The 27,324-nt window shown below is 35.0% G+C and overlaps 1 protein-coding gene across 8 annotated transcripts in view; it reads left to right on the top strand.

Annotated features, from left to right (window-relative positions):
• CFAP20DC (CFAP20 domain containing) overlaps positions 1-27,324 on the top strand; it is a 97,359-nt gene that overhangs the window by 30,560 nt on the left and 39,475 nt on the right. For 7 of the 8 annotated variants that reach the window (XR_013927450.1, XR_013927451.1, XR_013927452.1 and 4 more), the window contains 6 exons: positions 2,037-2,198; positions 7,712-7,848; positions 9,005-9,203; positions 9,773-9,916; positions 15,504-15,835; positions 20,711-21,124. Coding sequence is in view for 4 of the 8 variants with exons in the window: in XM_080382928.1 (XP_080239054.1) it covers positions 2,037-2,198; positions 7,712-7,848; positions 9,005-9,203; positions 9,773-9,916; positions 15,504-15,835; positions 20,711-21,124 (1,388 nt within the window). In the remaining 4 variants the exon portion in view is untranslated. The remainder of the gene's footprint in view (positions 1-2,036; positions 2,199-7,711; positions 7,849-9,004; positions 9,204-9,772; positions 9,917-15,503; positions 15,836-20,710; positions 21,125-27,324) is intronic. The other variant, XM_080382930.1, reaches the window with a different exon arrangement.

Here is a 27,324-nt window from a genome sequence, read left to right as displayed (position 1 = left end):
ATGAGCATTAGTATCTTCTGTATGCTTATGAATTTTCTTATCTAGGCAAGTCTTAAAATTATGTTCCAGCTCAAGGTTTGGGTGTATAAAAATATCTCTACACTTCATACGCAATTACAGAAAAACAATAGTAGTTTTTTGTTATTATTAATTAACTTTCAGTTAACAATCATGATTTGATAAAGCTTTTTTTCCTCTCAGATGATTGGACCAGTTAGTCGAGCTCCACTGAATGCAATGACATTGCAACTCATAACGAGGGTTGTCGTGGTTTAAGCCCAGCCAGCAACTAAGCACCACACGGCTACTCACTCATTTCACCCCCTCCAGTGGGATGGGGGAGAGAACTGGGAGTAAGAACACTCATGGCTTGAGATAATAACAGTTTAATAATTGAAATATAATGATAATAAATTGTAATGAAAGGGAAAATAATAAAAAGAGAAATAAAACCCAAGAAAAACAATTGCTGTGAATTAAAAGCAATTGGTCACCACTGACCAGCCAATGCCTAATCTGTTTCCCAAGCAGTGGCCCCCCGGCCAGCCTTCCCTCTAGTTTAAATACTGAGCATGGCATCATATGGTATGGAATATCCCTTCAGCCAGTTTGGGTCAGCTGTCCCGGTTGTGTCCCCTCCCAACATCTTTTGCACCCCCAGCCTCCTCGCTGGCGGGGTGGAGTGAGAAGCTAAAAGTCTTTGACTTAGTGTAAGCAGTGCTCAGCAACAACTAAAACATCAATGTGCTATCAACAGTATTTCATACAAAATCCAAAACACAGCGCTGTACCAGCTACTAGGAAGAAAATTAACTCTATCCCAGCTGAAACCAGGACAAGGGTTGAGTTCTTTGCTTAGATCTCCTTGGTGATGAAAGTAGTGATTTCAAGGTGCTGTATGTGTGTTATTCTTTTCTTAGTTGCTTATATACAATATGTTTTGCATTCTTAAAATGATAGCAAGTGCAAAGGAGAAACCACATATACCGAGAAATTATTTCTGTATGAGATCATTGAGATAGAAGTGGAATGAATTAATCTTCTCTGCCCCATGATATTGAGGCATGCAAGCTTGATATATACCTAGTTTCTGGTTTCCATAGTAATCCTGAGGTTACATATGGGGTTTTAAGTCACTAAGTATTGTCTTACAGCAGTAAATAATGTATCAGCTTGGTGGAAAAAATGGTTGAAAAGATATGTCCACTACTGAAATATAACATGGGATACTTGAACTTGTCTGTTAGGAGCTCAATACTTAATCCATTATTTGTGTTTCATTTTAGGGTATATTTTCCTCTTTTTATCCTTGGAAAAGAGGCTAATATCCATTAGCTTGCTGCGTTCAAGTCTATTGAAATTTGGAATTAATTTACATCAGAACATCAGGAATGTCTTACTCTGGATGCTTTCATAAACTCAGTCTATATTGTTTATCAAAGAGAAAGCAGAGACAATCAGATCACATCCTACTAGTGCCTGGTGTCACAAGAACAGTTAGATTGACGGTGTTTAAGTTCATCATGAAAGTGTGATGCTGTCCAAAGTTTGGAATTAAAGCATGTCATATTCTTTATTTGCACATACAGGACTTCTCTATTTGCCACTTCAGTCCCACTGATATCAGTACCATTTTCAGATGTTCATTTTGTCTGAAAATCAATATATCAGTATTAGAATTAAAGCTGAGTTGTAATAAAAATTAGCAACATGTATTTTGTGATTCTGTTTTGCTTTTTCACTTGCCAAATCAAAGAAGTTGATTTACTATGGCAATTCCAAACACTGGTGCATATTTCTTAGTTTAAATGTAATTAATTTTTTTGCCCTAAAAAATACACAATATCATTTTAAAGTTGTCATGCTTATAGTCTTAGAAGTGAATAATTGCAGCACATTTTTTTCAAATTACTGTAATCTATTGAATTGTTATAACCACATGAACTAAAGTATCTGTAATCTAACAAATAATGTAAGTGGAATTTAATTTCATTGTGTCATTTCAGTGAAGTAAAGCCCATGTTTTTTGATTCTAGGTATGTGTTTTCCATTTATGCCAAATGAGCCCACAGATGTTATTCCTCGAACCTGCCAGCTGAATGCGGATGTGCCACAAGTTACACAGTTGCTGAACCTGACTAAAATTCACAAGCCAGAAATAAAATGCAGGAGACGCCCAGTAACAGTGCAGGAAACAGGTATTCTATTGTATCAAAATACTGTGAATATGATCTCTACAGTATACATTCAAATAATGATTTTTTTAAAAAGTGCATGTTAAGAGTTCCAGTGTCTTAAAACATGACAACTTTTACATAGCTGTTGTGTCATGAGCACATAAATACATGTCAGTTCTATAGTTTCAGAGATCTATGTGCAGCCTGAACAATTCTAATTCAGGCATGGAATTCGTAATAACAATATATGAGGTATGTCTTCTGAATGTACATTGAAGTGTGGCTGTTTGGTTGCTACACTTCTTTTTAAAGTATGTTTACATTAATGAAACTCTTCTAACAATGTGACCATGTATAGTCTCCTCAGCTTATATTTTGAGAAAGGACATCTTGTCTTGTTGGTGTCTTGGAGTTACTTGAATGTTTCTGTAAGATATAAGATAATAAAATATGATTTAGGCTTTCACAGCATTGCATAGAAGAGATTTATTAAAGAAAATAGCCATGGTACATCTGCCAAGGTACAAACTATTGACTTGGATAAAAAATAAGAGGCAGAAAGCAAACAAAGGATCACATTTTAATTTTTTGTTGTAGCTGAGGACTAAGAGCAGGAGACCTCAAAAGTTTTTTGTTCTAGGCTCTGTATTGTTTATTATATTATGAATAATCTCAAAAGTTAATAATGTGGGAGCAAAATGATACGGATACTAGGCTGGTAGAGTGGGACTTCAGAGAGTTTTAAACTTGTAAAGTGGGCAATCCCCTATGTACTTTTAAATGAAAAACTACGGAGCAGGTAACACGCAGGAAACATTTTGCTAAACAAACTTTCAGTTTACTCTTTTTATTTCTTGTGGCCACTGTGTTGAAAAATGAGCTAGGGACCACTGTACTAGGTAAATGTGTGATGTGATACTGTGTAAAATCTAGCATTGGTAAATGCAAAGGATTGTACTTGGGGGAGAATGTTAAGCTTTAAAGGGTCAAAATTAAATGACTTAAGGAAGGAAAGTTATCATCACCATAGCTATAGCTCAGTGGAATTCTCAGATTAATATGTAGCTACATTTAAAAAAACCTAAGATACTGGGTAGCAGGAATTTTAAATTCATATGAAATGGAAAAGGTATCAAACCTTTAAATCAGTTTTGCATTATTATAAAAATACTTTATACATTATCAGTTAAACTATCTCAGATTTTACACACAGAGAAGTGATTCAGAGAGAAGCAGCATGAATGAAAAACTCACGTGAAGATATGCTGAAAACATTAAAATTGTCTAAAAGGATTTTATAAAGTAACAAACGATACAAAGAAATTTCAATAAAAGCTACTTTTCCTATCTCATGGTACAAAACCAAGACATCATGTGATGTGATGATGCAGTTAAAAATTAAAAACTGATAAAAGAAAATACCATGTTTAAAATGTGATTATGATTAAAATGTGGAATATACTGTTACAATAAGCTGGTGAAGTAAAGAAATTTGTACGATTCCAAAATCGGTTGGCAATTTATAAGGGTAAGAGTAATATACATGTCGTCATACTTAGCACCTGTAAAAATGTGAAGGGAAAATTTTAGTCTTGCACTTCTAGGTTTTTCCAGCCTTACTCTAAGAACTGCATTGACGGCAGATTGTTTCTTAAATCCCTACTGAAATTACCTTGTGCCATTTCTGAAGCATTTGTATTTGGCCATTGTTTGAAACTGGATGTTGAACAGATTATTGGCCTGTTCTAAATAGCACTTCATGTGTTTTTATATTTAAATTGGCATGTCGGTCTGCATAAGATTTGTAAGCCAAGAATCAGTAGAAACTGAACTGTAGAAGCAAATGCTGAGATTTGAATGTGAAATTGCTGAAATAGACTTGGGTTAGACAATTAACTGCTTTTTACTAAAGCTGCTGGTTTGCTTTAAAACTGTGTATTGTTTCCTGCCTACAGTAAAGTCAGTAGCAAAATTTCACTAAGGCAAATGTCTTTACAGTCCTTAATGTTTTGATTCAAAATAATATCTCTTTGTAATGAAATAGATCATCATTAAATAACAGTAATAGAGTAAGAGACATGTATTGTGTTCATTAATGGAACTCTGTAGTTGTAAAAATATTCATAAACAGTAGTGGTCTTAAGGTAACTATGTAAAGAATGAAATAAATTTTCAGCTATTGACAGGGGGGGGGTTGTGGGTGAACAAAATCAGGGAGTTTTTGATCAGTTTTGGGGTTTTGAAGATGTCAGCTACATTTCCAATGAGGAAATAAATCAGTGTAGAAAACCCCCGTATTTTTCACTAGTAGTGCATTTCATTGGTTAGATTTCTAAACATAATAAAAATAGAATTTCCTCATTCCCAGGTTATTACTGTTTTTGTAAATCCAGTTGCACATAACTAATCTGTACTCTTTTTTTTTTTTTTAGTAGAGTTATTCAGTAAATCCATTTGCGACAGTAAACATCCTGGAATACGTGCAAGCACTTCTTAAAAAAGAGGGTGATAATGGCTTTTAAAATGAGAATATTTTGTAGGCTCTGGTTTATGTCCTTCATGGAGAAGTGATAATTTTGCCCCTTTTAAAACATTGAGTTGATTGTTATTTTCAGCTTAAACTTGAGAAGTACATAAAGTTCTTGCTGCTAAAGCTTAGAAAAATACACAGGTGAAATCTCTCTCTACAGGCACCCTCTTCGCTCTTTTGTTATGGTATTATTGGCTTCTGTACAAGACACAAGACTAAACCTTTAATTTGGCCCATATAATAATCACAGTGTCTTACTGAAGTTTTTCATTTTCCCCCTACTCTGTATCACCTTTTATGAGTCATTGATACATTATACTAAAACAGGGCAGTAGAACATTTTTTGAGAAGGAAGTAGGTCTGAAGTAGCTTAGAAGTGCATCTGAACAAGCAAATTACATAAAAGAATCCATTGCCAATGCATCTTCATCAGTGTAGGCAATGTTAGAAGTGGTGCTGTAGGTAAGGAAGATACATTTTTATTCCACTGGTTTTAGTACTTTCTCAGTCTTGAGGATTCTCATCTTCGGTGTTTGAGTTCAGTGAATACTCATTTCCACCATTTCTAATAAAATGCTCTGGAAATACATGTGCAAAGTATTGACCAAAAGAGTAAGATAAATTACAGGGAATGATAACTACAGGTGAAGTTCAGTACTATGCAAGACAAGACTATGACATTCAACAATAGTATTTAAGGTGTAGCATCTCATGAAACTAAAGAAAAATAAACTTTGAAATAAGTATTTCTTTGAGAACAACCTTGATAATTTGAAAGGTTTAAGAAAATACTTTATAAACTTATTTTCTTCTGCTTTTACCAGAATATGAGAAAAACAACTCATAAAGATTTTATCATCCACACTAAAGCTACCATGCTGACGCTTTTTCCAAGTTGTTAAGTTTTGTTGTCTCTTGATATACCTCATTAGTAAAGGCAGCTTTTATCCTACAGCAGCTGAAATGGAGGGGGTAAATTTTTTCGTTAGAGTAAGACCCTTCATACATTTATTTATCTAAATTACATTCAGCCTTTTCCACATGCAAGTATTGTTTTTTGAGGTATTAAAAGGAAAATAGTATTTTAGAGTATTATTACCCTACAAGTAGTCAAGCCAAAGTTCTGTTTTGAAGTTTGATTATAAATTTCCTTTTGAAATAGCAGAGGAAACTCTGGAATTGAGTTTCTGTGTGACTGTTTTCAAAAACCAATGTATCTTGGCTGGATTGTCAAAATATGAGGGACTGTAAAACTTAAACAAGTAAAATAATGTGTATGATATATCTAAACAGAAAGATGAATGTTCATTTAAAGCATGACTCAGGTTTTACTGTCTGGACTACAAAGATATATAGCCCTTAGGTATATATAGTAAAATAATTAATGATAATGCCCCTGACCTGCATTAGAATTAAATTACTTCAGTTTAAAGTTTTATCTTTATTTTTAATCACATCTTATGAACATGGCATGTGTTCTTCCAGACATACTTTTCACATTTCAGAAGCTGGTCTTCTTGAAAATGGAAACTTTGGTATGTTTAACTACATTTTAATAAGAAAACGTTATTTTTATCCACTAAACTTTTTGTTTATTTGATAATCAAAATCCCAAATTATATTAAGTATCATCCAATTTTAATTACACATATTATTTCATTATGCCATCACACACTGTTATGTGTAGATGTAGGTAATTAATTGCAGTCAATTAATGTGTTAGTAAAGAGAGAATTTCATGCAAATCTGCTTTTACAATTGGAGCTAACAACATCCCCAGGTAGTCAGCAAATTAAAGAAATTGATATTAAACCAAGACAGGTCATCTAATCTTGTGAAATGGCAGCTGTTAGTAAGCAACCAAATGTCACATCAGGAAAAGGGGAAGAAGGTAATGCAGAAAGTGGCTTCTTTTGTGCTTATTAGTACAGTACGTTGTGATATTTGGTGCATGGTCTTTTTTTCATTTCCTTGATGACAATGGAAATAAAGCTGATCTTGAAATAAGATTAAATGATTCTATGAAAAATGCTTAGAAGAATTGAGAAAATGTTTTTTTTTCTACTTTATTGCTTTATGAAGGTGTCAGATCTCTAAAGTGAGATAGTGATTTAACACTGAAGTTGCAGCAAGAAAAAATCTTTGAACATTGTAAATTTTAACATAAATTAATGTGAATATACCCTGGTTTATCATCTGTGAAAGGAGAATTAAGTCCCTCTTGGAGAATTAAAAAAGAGGAAAATAGATATCACATGCAGTGCTTCAACTCTGGTGATAAAATTAAGACGTAACCATTTTACTATTCTTCCCTTTTAAAATTTTTTTCAGAATATTCATCTGCATTCCATGTATACTTTTTGTTTGTCTTGCAGACTGCTTGGCATTTTCTGTGCTTGAAAAGAATTACAAAAACACATCTACATTTTAAACAATTAAAAAAATTATAATGAAAGGGGTAGAATATTTTAATAGGAATAGAGTATGTTTGCAATATTAGAGCTCAGCCCTGCTAACACAGTAGATTCAGTAATTTCAAGAAGCAAACTAAACATAAATAGTTCTTCTCTGAGCTGTGAGTTACACCTTGACAGTCTTGTATCAGTTTTCTTGTGCTTTTATTTATTTATACTGTTACTTATTAATTAGAGGGGGCGGTTCTTCCTGTCAGAAGTTAAATTTTCATTGAAGTTCTAAAGAAATCATTCAGACCATTCTTTTTTTCTGTTTATAAAGAGCCCCTTTTTAAATAAATCTTTAAAGCAAGGAGATTAGAAATATGTCTATATAATAGACCAAAAGTTTCTTGCTTGTATATTGACACACTTTTATAAAATGTGCATTTGCTATTCCTGCATATTTCTTGGGACTGTGCTATAAAGGAACATAATTTTTATGTATGTTTAGTATTCACTGTTCATTTCTGTCGATGTGAAAAAATTATTAATCTTTATTCTTTGTATGTACTGTAATATATTTTTTAAACTATTATTTTTATTTACAGGTAACTTGGTTAATAGAGGGCAAGGCAATACATGCAGCAGTAAAACTCGGGATGTATCACATATTGCGTTTGGTTCGAAGATCCTTGGGCCACCTCCATCTTCAAACAGAAGAGTAGGTACAAGGGCAACTGGCGAGGTAAGAAGGCTTAAATTACAACAAAACTGCCGGCACTGCCACAGAGGAGGCTGACAAGCAGAGTCACACTTAAGCTTTTTTCCAGAACTGATGTGAGGCTGTGTCCGGACCGCTGTGCGTGTTTGTGGACGCCCAGTGGACGGCAAGGAGAATGGTTGGGTGGCTGCAGCATGGCAGGGTTTGTTCAGCCTGCAGAAGAGAAGGCTGAGGGAGAATCTAGTTGCTCTTTTCAAGTAGTGCAGGGCTGTAGGGAAGACAGGCCCAGAGTCTTCTAAGAGGTGCAGTGAAAGGACAAGAGGCAGCAGGCCCGAGTTGCAAGGAAGCTCTGGCTGGGTGTAACGATGAAGTCAAGTCATTCAGTACTAGAACAAGGTTACAGGGAGACTATGGAATTTCAATACTTTCAAAGGTAACAACTTGGCTGGAGCAGGCTGATCTAATTTCAGCATTAGGCTTACAGACGTCTCTTACTACTGAAATTACTCCATGATTTCTTACCATTCTTTTTTTTCTGAATTTCTTCTTCTAGACTGCTGAAATTGTGTGTGTGTGTAAATATTTTTCCTTATGGTGAGAGCTATGATGCAGAGCAGAAACTGCATCACCGTATGCTCCAGGAGGACGATGGTCAGCCATACAGTAGCTCATGTGCTGCTGTCAGTCAATCACAGTGCCAGGGCAAACAGCCAGCGCGCAATATGCAGGCTTTAGGAATCTGGTCAGGACTACAAATAAAGGATTCAGCCTAAGGAAGTAGACTCTTCTGTAGAAAGTCAGTTGAAAGCTAGACAGAATGAGATTCCTTTCTCCAAAGAGGAAAGGACTCCTTCTGAGGTCTAGAATAGGCACAGGTTTCACTGTCTTTTTGCCCAGATTGTGAAATATTTTTTTTTGCCTTTTTCTTTGCTTTGTTATCCTTTCACTCAGTGAAAAAATCCTGCCTGTTACTAGACACTAAATACTGAAGATACTACCCAGAACTGTACCTGTGAACTGTAAAGTTTCCTGAGAAGATTTTTAAATTAAATTAAAGGATTTTTAAGAAAAAGAAAAAAAAATTTGAAAACATGTATTTGAAAAATAAGCTTAAATCAAAATGTGTCTTTACCTTTGGGTATTTTGAAAGCTGTTATTGTTGGTTTTGTTTTTCATTAAGGAAATAATGTCTTTCAAGGTAACGAAGACCTGGGGTAGCAGAAGTAGTAGATCATGCCAGCTTCAAAGTTCAGGAAAGGGAGCTGAATGTCAACAAGACATTGAGAGATTGGAGCTATCATTCACACCATGCGACGATTCTTTAGATCAAGGATGCAAAAGAAATACTCACCAAGTAACTAAAGATGTATGTCAAAATGGTAAGAGCATAAAGTAAACAAGAATATGTAGAATTCACAAACTGTCAACATTTTTGCATCATTTTGACTTCAGAATATAAGACTTAATTCTCTCTTTTTCTAGCCCTTTATTTATCTTTTAATTATGGAAGACATTTATATAAAATCATGGCTTGTTCTCCTGCATGACCTTGAATAAATGCTCATTCTCTCTGCAGGTATTTGTATTGTGTGTGTTTGAGCCAGGGATCACCACCTGCTGGCAGTAGCCACAGGTTATACACATATTCCTCTTTCCCTCATGCTGTATATATAACTGGACTACTGCAGTGTTTTTTTATTATTTTTCAGACTTTTGCAAGCCTGTTTTTTATAACTTCTGTGGTTTGCCCTTCTTCAATACCTAGTGTTAATTTTTTATTTTCTTTTAACTATCATATTCCTGCTGCCCTACAAGATTCCTGTGCTGTTTGGAAGATGTTTGTATCCAAGGACAATGCTCCATATGCAGTTTTTCCATGCCTCAAGTAAGGAAAGCACACGATATGAGTGTTCACAAGCATTTCATAAGCTTTTGGGTTGTATTTCAGACCGTGCAGTTCAGACTCAGAAAACCTCTGAGAATGGAAGAGCAGATTTTGAACTCGCCTCACAAGGACCGTCATCAGACAAGAACAGTCATAGAAGATTATCTCTAAAAAATGCAGCCAAATACACATGGGAGATAACCAGCGGTATGGTGCTCATTTTATGTTACTTTGCATCTCAGTAGTGTGAGGGACTATCTGTTGTAAATTTCAAAGGACCCAGAAGCAGTTCACATAAAATATAAATGTCTGTGTTGTGGGGGATTATGGAAATCAAACACCCTGCAACAGAATTGCTTTTGAGCATTGATAAAGATTTGCAGGATTAAGCAGAGTACCAGAGCAGTGAATGAATAAAAAAAAGAAAAATTCCATGCTCTCATGATTGAAGGGAAAGAACTAAAAATAATTCTTTAACAGACTATTAAATTTAACGCTAAAGACTCCAAAAATAAAATATATGAGAAATTTTACTTGTCCCATGTAAGAGTTTAGGGCGTTAGTTACAATACCCATGTAATATCAGCATTTTTTGGTTTTGTTTTCGAAGTTCAATGGTGAATTTTCTTTCTTATTCACAGAAAGACACTTTAGTTTATGGGTTTTTTCCCTTTCACGGCTATCTGCCAAAAGTTGTGGATATTTTTTGTCATACAGTGTCAATCAACTTTGCCTGTGTCTGGAAAATACGTTATTATGGTGAAAATAGCCATTGTGTGTATGAAAAAGCAGTGTTACTTTCTATTAAAAGGCATAGCCACTAACTTGTAAAGTGTGCAGACTACTCAAATCTGCTCAAGATTGACCATATATTTTTTTTTTCCACATTGTGAGCTATTTCCATTTTGTTTAATCTTTGGGATGTTTAGAAGCAATCACATACTGTGACAATGTCAGTAATCTATAATTGCTATTATGGGTTTCATAATTTGACCGGAAAAGATGCAGGGTACTAAGGCAGGTGGAGCCTTCTGGAGAATTTTCAAATTACTTCCTATTTACCCACATTTTGAAGATTCTGAGGCAGGAATCCCTGTCTTACTTGTTCTTCAGCTAGAATACCAAATTTTTTTTTTCCATATTTTGATTGCTTGGCACTGGTAGTTCAGTTTGCAGATTCCAGTTTCTTTTAAATGCATGAAGTTGTCTAACTATACATAGATGACTTAATGGTTTCTTTATCCTGTAGTATTGGATTCATCTGTGTTGAAGAGCTTCCTGTAGGCAGCCTCTTCATCAAGGAAAGTCCTCTTCTATTCTGTGTTCCAAACTTCTCCAAAGTTGGATAAATTTGACCTCAGAGAATGACAGGCACTCTTTGAGGAAAGGTTCACAGAGAAGGGGGAGAAATTTGAAAGCAGGAACAGCTAACAAAAAATGGGGAACATAATAACTTTAAATAAAATTACACCATTCAACATACACATCTGCATGAAATACTGTACAAATCATTTACAAAGGAAAGTGAAGTGTACATTATCTGTACATACACTGACATTATCAGATGAGAGAACAAAAATGCTTCTACCCATTTCTTCCCAAACTGTTTTGCATTTGCATTCACATTTTAGACACAAACACCGTTCTAATAAAAGCAAAAGAATTATTTCTGTGATAACTTGTGTTGTAGCTGCAGTTCATGCACACTGTTGGGATCATAACCCCATAAACCTCAGGACTGATGTTCTAGTCAGGAAAGGCGCAGCAACTGATCTTGCCCCATAATGAACAACTGCAGGCTTGGTTCAGCTGAAAGCATAGTCCTGACATACATAGGATGTATAGTACATACAAAACCACATTCACCAAGTAAGTGCACACTTACGTGGCTTCTGGCTCCTTGTTAGGCATTTAGTGTTCTTGAGCCCTCTGCGACCATATCCTGTGGTGATCTTGGAGCAGTACTGCACTAGTTTGGCCATTAGCTTGAGTAAATATTAATTTGAATTTTATAGGGGAGCTTTCATAAGTGGCTGCTCTTATTACCTTACACATTAGTGACTGCTATTTATAATATCTTTTAGATTTATTATAGCCCTCAAATCAGCATGTTGTCTGTAGCAGGTGTGCAGTATTTACCAAGGTAAATTGTTTTTAAGCAAGGGAAGAAATAAAATGAGTACTCTTTATAGTTTATCAATCTTATTTATGAAACCTTCATAATGTTAGGCTGCAATTAGAAGCTTTAGCATAAGTTTGACTGTGTAGAAAAACTAGTTAGATGTTTAGGTGATCATTGTTGCATTTCCTTGTTTGTGCAATGTTGTGATTACATACTAGTTTGCATATTTTGCTAAGATAATACTCCAGGTTGTTCGTTACAGTTGACATGGGAATGCTGAGTTAAAAGGAAAATCCAGTATAGTTTGTGGTGGAGAGATAATGGGGTTTAGTTTGGTCCAAAACTCCCTGTATCTTTCTACTTGTAGACTATTAACAACATGCATACACAGGTTACAGAAGCAGCTGAACTCTGTAGCCAGCATAAAATGTCATCTTAAAGCCTTACAGACTTTTCTGTCTCCCTCCTGCATATTTCATTAAGAATAAATACTGTGGTATTCAAACTAATATTTGCGTTTAACTTATTATTAACCCAAGTATATTTCTTCAACATCTCTGGAAACTAATGCTGTTCTTTACAGAGAAGTTTAGACTAAAAAAGCAGAATATTCAGGCTAAATATTATATAGACACTAAATCTATATATTTCTGAAGTACTTTTGATCTGGGTAAAGACATTACAATGGTGACTAACGTGATGCATAAGATGGTTTTGGATGTCTGTGGCAGAGCAGGAGTATAAGTCAGGAGTTTAAGCTTCTACTTGCCTTCTCTAAACACTTGGCAAAAACTGTTACTTAAGATTTCTCTTTCATATTTTGTTACTTCATTCAAAATCAACTTAAAATCTCAAAACATAAGTGGTTTAACACCTTGTTTTGCTTCAGAATTCAGTATAAAATTTTATCTGTAATGACCTCTGCAAATGAAACCAACAACTGCATTAGAAGTCATTCCAGAATGAGGGTAGAACAGGTGAGACTGCAGTTAGGGAAGCTGGCTATTATTAAGACAGTAGGCCAGAATAAAAATCAAGCCACTCCTCTCATTCGCAGTTCTTTGTACATAAAAATTAGCAGATTCTCATTAAGCGAGTTCTACACTAAATGTACAACCATACCATAGAGGGCTCATTGCAGTGATCTGGGCTATTAGTGCATATTTGAAACCTGCAAAGACAGCATGATACATGTCAAATGTAATTTCATGATGGGAAAAGGCCTTCTGAATACTAAAGAAGTATATGTTATACATCTTGGTCTTAGTCAAGCCACTGCCATTGAAACCTAGTAAATTATGTCTAGCTTAAACTGTGGAAGTGTGGGTGCCAGGCTGGTCAGAAGACTGCAGAGTGCTGATAGGAAAAGCTGCCGAAAATCAAAAAAATTTCTTAGCTAGGTAACTTTGAAGACAGTTTTTGTTTCAAAATATGCAGCAAGTTGAAAATTTTAATATCATTGCCTTAACAATTGACTTAGCATCCGAATAGGTGCAGAAAAGATGTCTTTACATACAGGAGAGTTGTCCAGCCAGTCGAAGTTTGGGGATAAGCAACATTTTTGTGGTATTTCTGCACAGCACTTTCTGGAGTTCCAGATGTGGCAGCATCTCCAGGGCCAGACATATTCAAAACAATTTCGGGTTTAGTGGGCCAGATTACTTTTGGACAAATGATTGAGTATTTTAAAATCCTGATTTAGTGCAAGAGAGTTTTTAAATAAAGTTAGGTGACAGAATCAGGTTGAAGAAAAAAGTTCCTAAGTCTTTGTTCTCAAGCATCCTAATACTGTGTTCAGTTTCGTGTGAAAAGTTAATGAGAAGATCCCTCTTCCATTTCATTTTTATAGGGGAAATGATTACTTTAAAAATGTGGCTTATATAGATAGTAAAATACAGTAAAAGCATAAAAACTGTGAAATGTGAGTTCATGATTAATACTGGTTTGTCATGATTTCAGTTGTTTTATTCACGTACAGCCTTTCACATATAATTCCAGTTGCCTTACTAAGAAAAATGTTATCAGAAGAGTGTGACACAATCTTGAGTGATCAAAGACAGAATTCTGCTCTAGTATCCTCCTTTGAAAAGCTTGTAGATCAGGATAAAAGGTCATTGGTTTTACACAAATGAAAGCTGGTTCTTAAAATTTTGACTAGTCTCACTCATTCCTTGAGGCTTTTGAAAAAACTAGTCCAGAATATTTGTAAAATAAATGCATTACCTGCTCATCTTTCAAGTCCTACTAATTAAAAGCAAGGTGAGATTTCTATGAACGTACAAAAGAGAAGTTTTTATATACAATAGACAATGATCTACTAGATTGTTTTAAACCGGCATGATTATCTAATATAAAAAGAGTTTACTTGAAATGGGTGTAAGCCATGAATATACAGGCTGTGTTAAGTCCCTGCTTTTCACTGGTTCCTAGTACAAACTACTGTTCAGGATATTAATTGGAGTTCAGTAGCTTTACTAGCTATCTTCAGTAAGCTGGAAAAATCACAGCAACTGAGTAAGAAGGTAGTTGTTTCTCCTGGTGTCTCATTCTTCTTACCTATGCCTTCATTTGTGGTGGTTCAGGCTTTGGGGTTTTTTTTTTTCCCCCAAAGCTGCTGAATCTGCCTGCAGTGATGATAATTTCTAACAAAACTAAAAAGAGCAGAATACCATAGTAAACTTACTGTCTTCTGTGATGGCAAGCATTTTATTATTGCAGTGCTACTTTATTATTACGTTTTTAGTATTTTTTTTATTGAGGCTTTTTTAGTGTGGTTGGTGGTAACTTTGTTTTATGGAGCCAGAAAGTTTCAAGATCTAGTGAATAATCCACACCACACTACCTTTAATGAAGATAAGGGAGTATTGCATACTTGAGCAGTTCTCCTTTTTTCAGATGCTATTTGAGATTGGTTTTAATCAATCAAATTGACATTTTTTTCTATACCATCATTCCAAACAGTAAAATATAAGTTAACAATAAGAGTATAAAAATGGCCTTTTCATGTTTATCTGGCACACTCAATCTTTAAATCCATTTCTGTAGTTTATTGTTTGTTTTAAAATTGGCAGATTAGTACTGCCTGTATTCAGGGAAACTTGGAGAAACAGATATCTTCATACATTTTTCATGTCACACTATTTTTCATCAGAGCTGTAGTTTGAAATTGAGATTTAAACCACAAGTTCTGGACATAAAAGAAACTGTAGAATTTCAGCAATAAAGAAGCAGCAGATTGTAATATTACGAACTTTCCACCAACTACGTGTGATTATTTCTTTTAAATGTCAGCCACCAAAAACACCTATAGAAAAGGATCAATAGCCAAATGTAATAAAATTACGTTTTCCTAGAATTAATTTCAGTTGAATAGTTTCAAATCTTAACAGCTAGATAGTTTCAAATTGGCAGGCTTGTATGTCGTATATCATAGCCTGCAGATTTTTTGAGCTTTTATCTGGAAATGTTTTGATTAACCTTGCCTCACTTAGAAAGCAGCCTGATATTTTTCTTTGCATCCTTGTCACTCTTCCAACTGTATAAATCTGGTAAACAGAATGTTTCTGTGGTAGAAAAACTTGTTTTGCTGTACAACTCCCAGAGGAAACGAGGGTGAGCAGGGTAACATAGAATTGGCGTATTTGGCATTAAAATAAACATTGTACATTTCAGATGAATGGGTGTTTCCAGAAAGTTTCGCTGAGAGGGTTCAGTTGGATGGGAGTGAGCAGTTCGTAGCTACTGAGGCATCAGCCTGCTGTAATTCAGCCTCACCACAGAACGCTTCTGTTGAACATCACAGCAGTGAAACAGGTGATCACCAAGCGGATAATAAAGAGATTTTCACATTTTCATCAAGACCTCGATCAGCTCCTCATGGGAAGTCTCCAAATGTGTCACCAGAATGTTGCATTTTCCCTTTGGATTTGAAGCAAGACAGTAATGGAGTACATGGGAGAACCCAGATTGAAGATGACTTTCAAGGAACTGACAGTAGTGAAGAGGTAAGCCACTTTGTACATGTAATTCTTGATAAAGTAGTCTTCATCCTAAAACTCCTAGGATGAGATTCTGTCTTCAAGCTAGACAGAGGGGATAAATCATCTTTTCCCCATGTACCTACAGGTAGATTTGTCTTTGTCAGGTTGCTGTGTATAACTGGATATAGGAGTGAAAGTTCAGGTGTACCCTCTGAAACAAGCGGACAAAAGAAACCTCTCTGTCAGCCCCTGCGCTAACAGAGATGTGAGTATTGTGCATCATTACAACAAAAAAGATTTTAGGAAAGCCTTCATCATATATTTGAGGGAGATGTAAGTCTTTTATGGTGGAGCAAGAGTGCAGTAAATAAGGCTTCATTGTGCCTTTTAAGACTGTGAGCAGGGACTGATTTGCTCACCAACATTGTCAGAAATGAATTAAGAAATCTTGGGTTTTTAACATCACTTGATGATTGGTATTTCTGCTTTATATCCTGTCTGAGCTGTGTCAGCATCACCAACTTTAATTCTTTTGCAGTGTGGAAATCTTTCAGCAATAAAATTAATGAAAGAAAAGAAATACATTTTTTTTTAACAAATGTTTCAGCTGATACTATATAGAAATTCAACAAATTGTCAATGCAATGAATACTTGCATTGTGTCATTACAGTAACTGCTGAAAGTCAGTACCTTTATGAGCATTCTAGAGTATTTCATTTTTAATTATATATTTCTTAGCGTTCTAATCTGTTGCTCATAGATGAGAAAATGCAACCAAGTTACATAACAGCAAAATATCAGATACTGCTCTATATTCTCTATTTCTGAGAAACCAAATTGCCGATGCTAATTATAAGAAATAAAGATTTTCTCACTTTTTTTTCTGTAATTGTGGGGGGAGTCCTATTATTTATTGACTTAAAACCTTAAGACTTTGTTATTTCATACAAAGTTCCAGAATTTCAGAATTAAATCAGGTTTTGTCAAGCTAATAGTTCATGAGCAGTGCTATATGGGATGCGCCTCTGAAGATGTAAAATTGTTGGGATTACAAAGAACTTCTTTGTCTGTTATGCTCATGAAAAGCTAGAGAGGTTACTGTAGAAATTAAGGAAATATTTCCATAACATAAGAATTATGGAAACTTTCTAGCACTGTCATTTAGTCAATTTCAGAAGTTTCCAATTTGATTGCCTTTTTTTTTTTTTTTTTTTTTTGGGGGGGGGGGTGCGGAGCAGAAGCAGAGGTGGCAGGGAGAGGGATATTTGTGAAAGTCCTTTGTAAAGATACATCTCCAAAGCAGTGTAAAAATGGCGAACGAAAAGTTCTGAACAAATAGTAAAGGCTGTGCTGTGCTAAGTGAGTAAAAATAAAAGCATCTTTCAAAACACAGTGCATACTTAGCTGATGAACTATAAAGCAAAACAAATTTATATAAATTAATCAAAAGTGAAATTAATTATTAAATTTTGGTGGTACTTAAGCTTTTATTGAGGAAAATAGCTAACCTTCTGTGCCATCATCCTACATGGATCCCACAGGGATCCAGTGTCAAGTACAGAAAGAGAAAGAAACCAGTAGCCAAGTACTCCTGCTTTTGCAGCAGCAGAACATTGAGGCGCAACATTAACGGCCATTCTAGAGGTGCAAGAGTGACTTGATAGAGGATGCCCATCTTCTTTAAAAAGATTTAAGGTATTATATAAACTATAAACATTTCTTCAACCCAGAGTGTGCTAGGGAACAGCTTTTGTTCCATTCATTATCTTTGGATGCAAACTGCACTAAATAGTATCAGCACTGCAGCTGGAGATGCATTAGACTTACAAAGCTAGAAGATATAATAAACAAATTTACAGCATGCTAACAAATTATCAGGAAGTTTTTTTCTCCATCTACTACCTTAGTAATTCATAGTTAAGCCTTTCTCTCAATGTGAAAGAAGTCACTGAACCAACAAATTACTTAGCAGTCACATTTTGCCCATATTCATCCTCTTCCTTCTACAGGTACATTCTGTATTGCTTCTTGAAGTCAGCTTTATACTGATAGTCTGGATACACATTTAATATTCAGATTGCTCTACTTTGCATTATTGAAGTAAACTAGAAAACAGTTTTATTTCACGTACTGAAAATACAGAAAAGAGGATCCTGGAAAAGCTGTGATAGCTGAACATAAGACTGCTAACTTAATAGTATCCACTGTAGCACAGTTTAAGGTATCTTTGCAAAATTACCAAAATTCTTTAGCCCAGCCATAACATGTTTTCCACTTCACATATTTGACAAAATATTTATTTGACTTAAGTTATGCTGAATCTTGCAGTACTTTTTAAAATTACATGTTAATCTTACATGCTGAAATAACTACATTGTTACAGGGTTTCACACTATTATTGTTTCTCATGATCGTTGTATTACAGCTTTCACTGAAATTCAAATAGATTATTTTTGTGTATAACACATGGATGTGTACACGCTCTTGAACTGTATCAAATAAGATGGGTGTCTCAACCTACAGTTTAAGTAATCGCATGTGAACATAATTGCCTTTCTCCTGGAAAATATAAGTAAGACGTAGTTTTAATTAAAAATATATATATATATTTATATCTTTGTAGTTTAAATGTCTCGGACTGGTAAAAAGTCCCAAATTTCCAAAAGTTTTCTTTGGGATTTTTTATGTCACTGCATCATGAATTAAAGATCACAGTTTAAGGGGCTAAATCCCAGTTTCATCCTAGTCTACATTTGAAGTCAGTGGAGCTGCAAAGGAGAATTGTGTACCTTTTTACTAAATCCATGGAAAATCAGTAATAGCCACCAAAAATATTTACTCAATTGTAAAATACAAGAGACAAGTTCTGCATCAGAATAAATTCAAATAAGTGAACATTGACTCTATGTTGCATATACTGAGAGCCGTAAGATATGGACATTAACTGTGCTAGAATTTTATGGTTTGCTTAACTTTTGGCTTTTGGGGAGGAAATATTTCAGCTTGCAAACTGAAAACAGCAAGTATTTATAAATTCCTTTTAGTGGTTACTAATTAGTCACTGAAGTAATTCGGTGCTGTTATTCAACTATCAGAGTCAAATAATAAGTAAAGGATTAAAATTGTTGCGTCTTTTGGAACTGTTCTCCATGAAGTGACTTGTTTTGTAATTATATCAACGTCCACGCTTTCAGCTCAGATTTTTTTAGAGACTTTGTATAATTAAACTTCTCATGGCGGCATTTATGGATTCTGTCAAACCCAGAGCAAAACCAAGAACTCCTGCTGATGGCAAGTGTTGTGCCTGTGGCAGGTATGACCACATAGTGCTGTTGAAAATGCTGATTTAAATGTAACAATCAAGTTCATCGCTGAAGCCTTCAGTAAAGGAATTGAGAATCTTTCTGTCTTTATGCAATTCAAAGAATAAAGGAATAAAATTAAGTAAGGTAATGTACCCTTACATGATAGGTAATTTCACTCTGATATGTCTGATAGTATTAAAGCTCGGTGTACAAAGGGACTATGTCCCATCTGCTCCTAGTAGGTGGCCCTCTGAAGTTATTACAATGATGGTCTTAAAATTACAACCCAGTAAGAGCAATCAGCTTTATGTATCCAGAACTGCCCATCTGCATGTTCTTTCAAGGAATGCAATACGTCAGTGGAAGTGCTCGTTCTTCAGGAAAATCATTCTCATCTTCGGTTTACATATGCTGCACTACAGTTAATCAAGCAAACTTTATTGATGTTCGCGGCACCATTTCACGATTTGGTATTTAACAAATTATTCTAGAACCTAAATCTGTACGGCTGAACAGAGATGGAAGGGTGGGAGGAATGTAAGCTTCAGATAAATCAGTTACTCTTTCATCTCTAATGAGGGGGGGAATACAGTGTTTTCTTTAGCAATCTTTCATCTTAGTTTAACCTAACTTAATATGGGTTTCCAGCACAGATTTTAAGATCACTTACGGCAAATAACAATCCATTAAAAAAAGGGAAATACAGATTTGTGTTTCAAGGAAATTACTAAGTGAGGGAATAGAACTATAAATTTCTAAAATGTGTATCATTAATAAAATTGAAGTATTATTTCTGGAATGTGCATTTCATTCTGTGTAATCCAGTCCTGGACTTGGTGCAGTCAGTAACAAACTCGGATCACTTTCATTTGCAGTAGGGCTGCACCTTGAGGACCGCTCTGTGAGAGGCATGATGAAGATGTTAACTCAGTGTCTTACCGAATCTTACAATAGATCCTGCCTTAGGTACAATGTGGTCACATACGGCAGAGGACCAGCATGATGAGATGAAGATGAGGCCTCTCTCATCCTTTCTTCTTTGACAATAAGAACGTTGAGGCAAACACGAGATGTGCTTCCCCATTATTATTTCTTCCATGTGTTCAGATTTGCTGTTTGTTGTTGAGATGGGCTGAATGAACGCTTGAATCATGGGGTATTTTGCAGAGACATTGTTAGAAATATGAACATAAGGTTAACAAATGAACCTCCAAAATTCTTAAATTATATTCAGACAGTACTGAGTATGATATTGAATGATATTACCAGAGGTGAGAGAAGTTATCTGGCAGGACTTGTTCCTCTGTGCTTAAGTTGGAGATGTGATGTGAAAGTATGGGATAGTAATAATTCAATGGGAAGACATCGCTGTCATGGACTTTTTGCTTGCTTTTTTTATTTATTTGAGATTTAAGAATATGTTTACGGTATACTCAATGAAGTTGCCAGGAAGGGCAACAGGTTTTCAGAAACCTTGCAAGTTTAGAGTTAGGTAGCAGAGATTAAAGAACCATTTTGAAATGTTAAGGTTATGTAGAACTGTATTGTGTGATGCTGAGAGGGAATCACTTTTGCTTTATTTCCTAAATTTAGGATGACAGCAATGAATTAATCCAGGGTACTGAAAACCTTGAGATCAGCCACAGCAGGCAAGGAACATCTGATTCAGCAGTTCTTAAAGAGATCCCATTACAGAGCATGTCATGGAGAAACGAATACTGGAAGAATAAGGGACACGGCAAACAAAACCTTGAAGACACCATCTTACCAAAACCAAAGAGTTCCACTGTGAGAAAAACAGATTCTATTAGCTCTCAGAGAAGCTTAAAGCCTACCCTTTCTCTTTCTCCAACTGGAAGTAAATCTGAATTCTTTAAAGTAATTCCAAATCAATCTGAAAAAACTGAAAGATATGAAAGAGCTTCTGGTCAATTAAAAAGATCCATCAGTAAAAAGTCTTTCAAGAAAATCTCAAGAGAAAGCTCATGTCTGACAACACAGACTTCTGTAAGTGATTTTTACTTTGAAATTAAACTATTAGATTGTATAGAGAAGCTATATTAGATATATCCATATGAAGTAAGAAATAATAACGTTTTTCATGCAAATATATTCTGGTTTCATCAGGACAGTATTTACTGAGCTCTATCTGTTGAAAGTTGATTTTGTAGGTTTTTGTGACACACAAAATAGTACTCCAAATAAAACAGAAATCGCAGAGGTTTATAGATGAAAAGAGGTGTCATTGAGCAACTCAGACTTTGGAAATATGAGTTATAAAATAGTTTTGGGCTGAAATATTATAAAGGAAAATAGAGATGCTTTCAACTGATATATTAATGAGTGACCTTGTAAAGAGCTTTAATCTAGGTACTTCATAATCTCTCTGCCTTTGTACACTGCGACAGCCCTGAAAAATAATAAATTATGTGATTGAGGGCCAGCAGTAAGGCTGTGTCAGAGGCTAAATTGCCAGGCTACTAAAGGAATTGTTACATTCACCACAGTGGTATTTGATTCCTACTTTTTTTTTCCTGTGTTCTCCGTATGAAAACATGCAGTAATTCAAAGAAGTTTGTCTGAAGCTAATTATGTTCTTAAATATTTCCTAATAGCTAATTCCTGTCTTTTCCATTTATAATGATGTGCTTTGAATTGTACTTTGAATCAGGAATTGGAGCTTAAGAATCAGCTGTATTCTGTAAATCACAAATGAGACAGTATGTTACCGTTCCATGGTTTTGGATAGAATTTTTTTGGACTTACAATTACTGCAGATCCATATCTTTTAACATGTGACCTCTTCTCTAAATGTGTTATGAGTAGATTAGATTTATTCCTGAGCATCTGAGAGTGGAACAGGCCAAACATCTTCCTCAGGCTTCAGAGATCTATTTTTCAAACATCATAGATACATAGCCGTGGTCTTATGATCTTATTATCTTATTATCTTACTATGATCTTATGATCAAAGACTTACATAGCCATAATGTTCTGTCCAGCAGCCATCAGTTGTAGGTGGCTGGGGAAAAAACAGTGCAAGGACAGAGGAAGCATCCAGTGATACCTCACCAGCATGCCCTGCAGGCTTCCTGCCAGTGGTCGTAGCTTAGCAATGTCATCCCTGAAAGGTGTTGTCTTTGTGGTGAATAACTGGTGGTAGAATTCTTTTCTACAGATGTGTGTAGTTGCTTCTTGTATCTATATGGCTTTTGCCTTGTGATAGTGAATTTCAGAGATTAACTATTCTTCAGGGGAAAAGAATACATTATCTCCTTTTATTCAGTGCACTGTCTCATTCCTGGTGCTTTCTCATTCTTTCGTTTGTTGTAAGAAACAATACATAATATTTTTTTCTTAATTATCGTTCTCACCTATGCCAGTATTTGAAGGCTATGTATTGTATTCCCCCACAATTGTCTTTTCTACAGGCCAAGGAGGTTTATGGTATTTAGTCCACAGACCGATGTTTTCTGAAAAAAATCAGTGTTTAATGCAGTGATCAACTTTATCCTGTAGAACATAGCTAAATGTAGACTACCTAGCTGGTTTACAATTAAATTTTTTAAGTGTTCAATATATTTTACAACAACTTTGTGGTATTTTATTTTAAAAGATGAAGGAAAAGAGCTATCGTGTTTCCTCTGCTTGGTAAGTAGTTGATTACTAAATTAGACAGTGGGGTTATTACCATACAGCACTTGTAGCTGTAAATGTACTGCACATGTAATTTGCTGCTTGTATTTTTTGCAAGGACAAAGCCTATTATCAATGTATAGAAACTCAAGAGTTGCAGACTTTGTTTTATTGTTACAAAATATAAATGAAAGTATCTGGCAGATTTAGCTTTTATACTTGATTTGATCAAGTAATAAAGTTTTCCCATCCATAACCCTTTCCTTGGAATTCTTTGATACTTCTTTTTGTTCTAGACCACACTTAAAATTTTAAGCCAAATTTGAGTGCCACTGACTGTCTTTCAAACAGTGGTTGTTTATATTAGAAAGTATGTTAGGTGAGCACTTATTTTATATTACGGATTTTTGTATTATAAGTAGCACGTGTTAGAATAAAGTCAAATACCTATTTTTATTAGTTTTTTTTAAGAATGTTTCCAATGATTTTGAAATTAATATAATAAGCTATTTGAATATGGCTTTTTTCTGACCTCTGACATACGTAAAGCTTTTTTGTATCTTATGGAGCAGTTCTGCAGGAAGAAACTTGTATTGTAAGTCCCCACAAGTTTCAAGAAAAGAAGTGCTGATACATAATATTGTTAACTACAGTGAGACAATACTAGATTTTTTTTTTGTTGGCTGTGGGCATGTAATTATTTTATTTCTGTTTTGAAACACCATTCATTGTTTTAAGACTTACGTATGAAAAGAATAGCTTTGCATGAAAGGGTATTAGAGAGAGTTTACAGAGAAGTAGTCTCTTCTAATCTGCTCATACGGAGTACTGGTAAAGAAAAAAAATGCTTAACCAACTCTTCCTGCAATCAATTTGCTAACTACTTAATACACTTTAAGGACCTGGTTGCTTGCAATGTTTTATTCATGTTTTAATAGAGTTCTCTATTATTAAGTTCAAATATTTTAAATTAAGAAAGAAGTACAGCCCTCTGGGTAATATTGCAAGCATGTAGATAGCTGGTAATTAAAGTTTTCCGCACGTATAACTACATTCAAACAATTCTGAATAAATCATTTGAACCTAGAAGAATGCAAATGTCATTATATATATATATAAAAAAAAAATCTCTTAAACAACAGGTTTTGTCAATCTAGCAAAAGTTTTAAGCGCTTAATAAAAATACTTTATGATAAGGAAGGATATACAAAAAGCTAGATAAGCTTTTAATTACTAAATGAAATACTAATTTTAGACAAATTTATGAGTATTGCAAAATTACTTCTTATATCAAAAGTTTCTCCTCAATTACAAAGTGAACTTAATTTCAAATTTAGCTACCAAATTCTCTCTTTGGGAAGTGGCTAAGACAATATAAAATTTGTGAAGAGGCTTTTTTGTAATAGTCATCTGAAGCTACAGAACAAGTAGTCCAAACTATTTCTCCATTATTACAAGGAGTTTATTGTACAGGATGGTTAGCACAGAAAATTGTCATGACATCTATTCTCCTTTCTGAGTATGGTATTTCTGGAGTGAGACCATTACAAGAGAGGAAAAAAAAAAAAGAAAGAGAGATTGACAATCTGAAATAAGCTGGAGGGGGAAAAAACAGCAAATGTTTTGAATTGTTTTGTAAAAATTCCAAAAATCTGTGCATCTTTCTTCATAGACGTAAAGGAAAAGACAGCAGGTTTGGGCAATGTTTTGGCTGTATTAAAAAGAGAATAAGAAAAATATTCTTTCTATCCTTAGTGCTTTTATTCTGCATAGCCCTAGTTCATGCTGTCGGTTTAATGACTGCATGCCAAATGCTTCTTATATGAAGCAAGAAAGATAAGCCAAAAGCTTCTCTTATAATAATCAAATAAATGCAGAAGATTTCTCTATAGCAAAATTAACAGGAAATCAGCATCTTCAGTAAGATCAATAACAGTTATAGTAGCTGTAGATCTGGTAGAGTGCTAATATATTGGAGCAAAGCAGACTTTCCAGATATAAAATAGCAAGTTTCATATGAAGTGAACAAATAACGAATAGTAACTGAGCTAATAACATATGTTCAGTAAGGATCTAGAGAAAACGTCATGTATTAATTCAGGATTAAAAATGGTAATAATAATCTCACTATTCGGGAATGAAACTTGCGCCTCAAAAGCCAGAGGTAAAAAAGGGGTGACAGCTGTGCTAACAGCTTCTGTCATCTTCCTGTACCATGTACAAAGTGGCAGACTCCATTTATCTGGGCCAAAAAAGTAGCCTCGGAGTACTTGAGGTGATTCCATAGGAAAAATCTTTGCAAAGACATTTGACTTAAGAATTTGAGATACATAGTAAAAAATCAAAAATGTTTGTAGTAGGCTGAAGAATTTATTGTCTTTTTCACAAAGATTTGCATATTTTCACATGCAGCTGTTTCTATGTGAGTGCCCTTCAGTCATAAATCCTTTTTTATGTGATAGATTTACCTGCTGATTGTCAGCTTGTAGGCACACTTCCCATCAAAGGTGGTTTACTTTGTTATTTCAGTGCTAATTTTCTTTTTGACTGGTTGTTTGCAATAGCTGGCTTTAAGTGAAATCTAATATCATGGTAGTCAGAATGAAACATCAGAAATCTATGATGGAGTTGCTACTCCCAAAAACTTAATGTTGAGCAGCAGTCTTTACTGAGTGGTACTTAATTTCTTAACTAGAATGAAAAAAGGAAATGTTATTCTACATACTATTGCGACAGTAGCTGTTGATTGCTTTCATGGCACCCATGAGGAAATAAAAATATTCTACATTTTTTTATTCTAAAACTATTTTTGCAAGTACACGGTAAAGTATTCTAGATCTTGAGGAGAAATCAAGGTTCTGTTCATTGCATGGTGCCATTATGTGTATTATTAAAAGGGAAGGGTTTCTCCATTTGTCCTTGATCCAAAATTCCCTTCCAGTGTGCATCATATTGCACACCCTGTACTTGGAGTTCAGCGCTGTGAATGAATCTATGAGCATATCCCCAGTTAAACTTCTGGAAGGGAAATAAGTAATATATTATCCTTCATTGTCTGGCTTTGCTCTGATCCCAGGGACAAAAAAAGCTGGCAGGCAAGGGGTTCAGATGGACAACAATGCTTTTCTGATTCCTAGAATATACAGTTTTTATTAAGGTACATGGAACTCCCTAAAACAGAATAAAGTATTGTGTGTCACTGAATATAACCTCCTTTTTCAGCTGTGTCATACAACCTTTCTAGTGAACATGAGCACTTTGCATGTGAAATACTAAGCAATACGTGTGAAAATCTAGGATATATACATACCTTTCTGCATGATTTCCTTAAAATAAACACGTCTATGTCCAATATGTAACATCTTTTGTGGGCTGTATACGTCATACCTTTGTGGAGCTGAATAATAGAACCTATATAATTTTTTATTAAACACTTGCATATATTCCTGAGTGTTTTTAAAAGTGCAGGTTTTGTGTGGCGTCGTAACCTGAAGGTATTGAACGTTGCTGTTCTGTTTCTCTTCCTAAGATAAAGCTGCAGTTCAGGTTTTCCTGCGTCTCAGGTGTGACCAGTTCATGATTACAAGCCACACAGAAGACTGAGACATGTGTCTTGTATACATAGGGAGGAAGCAGAGGAAGTTGTGGTAAGAATTCTAGCGTGTGATATTTCAGTGTGTCTTCTGATGGTAAGGTGACTTTTGTACCCCCTAAAGACACTGAATTGTTACACGCTGGATTTCATGGCAGGAAAAGCTAGCGATGTTCGTATCACTAGCAGGGCTGACGTGTGTGTGTTCCTGATATCTTCAGTTACCCTGTACCTCCCCACAGCAAAACAGACTGTGAGATTGCCCCTTCTACCAGGAATATGATAAACTCCTAGTCTAAAAGCACTGTTCTCTTCACTAGAATCAAAGCACTGTCCCTTTTTGGGATACTCTTACATAGCACCTTGCAGCCCACTGGCCGTACTCCAGTCATCTAAAGCCTCTGAAGTCCTGGTCCCTACTTGGATTCACTTTTCAAGCAGAAATACTTTGCAGTTCCATTCAGAACCAAAACTAGAGGCCTTGAGTATTAGACCTGTTTCTTTGTGAAACAGCAGTCTATGTAGGCCCTTTAAAGAAGGGAAAGATCTTCTTAAAGAAGGAGTTCTTTGTACAAAGATGTTGCCACAGCAGGTTGGGTGAACTTAAACAATCTTATCATGAGGTTTTGTGTGAGCTGTGAGTACAAACTCCAAAACACTTCATGTATTTTTTTAGCTTTTGGCCTGTGGATCAAGTTTGATACAACAATTAGAGTTACATTAACAAGTCAATCAATGAGTACAAAGACAAATGAAAATACAGTGATGTTTATTTAAAAATCTATTCACAAGCAAGTTACCAAAATAACTTAAGATTTAGTGCTGACATGTAACTTTCCAGAGAAATTTTATGCTGTGCTTCACAAATAACTAAATGTTATGTTGATGGTGTTTATGATACTGTGATAACTGTATGATTGGGTTTATTTCAAGATTTGCATTTAATGCTTAAGCAATTTTAGCTGCTGGATTTCTGAAC

The sequence above is a fragment of the Falco punctatus genome (genome assembly GCF_963210335.1).
Source record: "Falco punctatus genome assembly, chromosome: 4".
In the NCBI taxonomy this organism is placed as follows: Eukaryota; Metazoa; Chordata; class Aves; order Falconiformes; family Falconidae; genus Falco; species Falco punctatus.
Note: the sequence above shows the minus strand (reverse complement) of the source record. Positions and strands in the feature narration are given on the sequence as shown.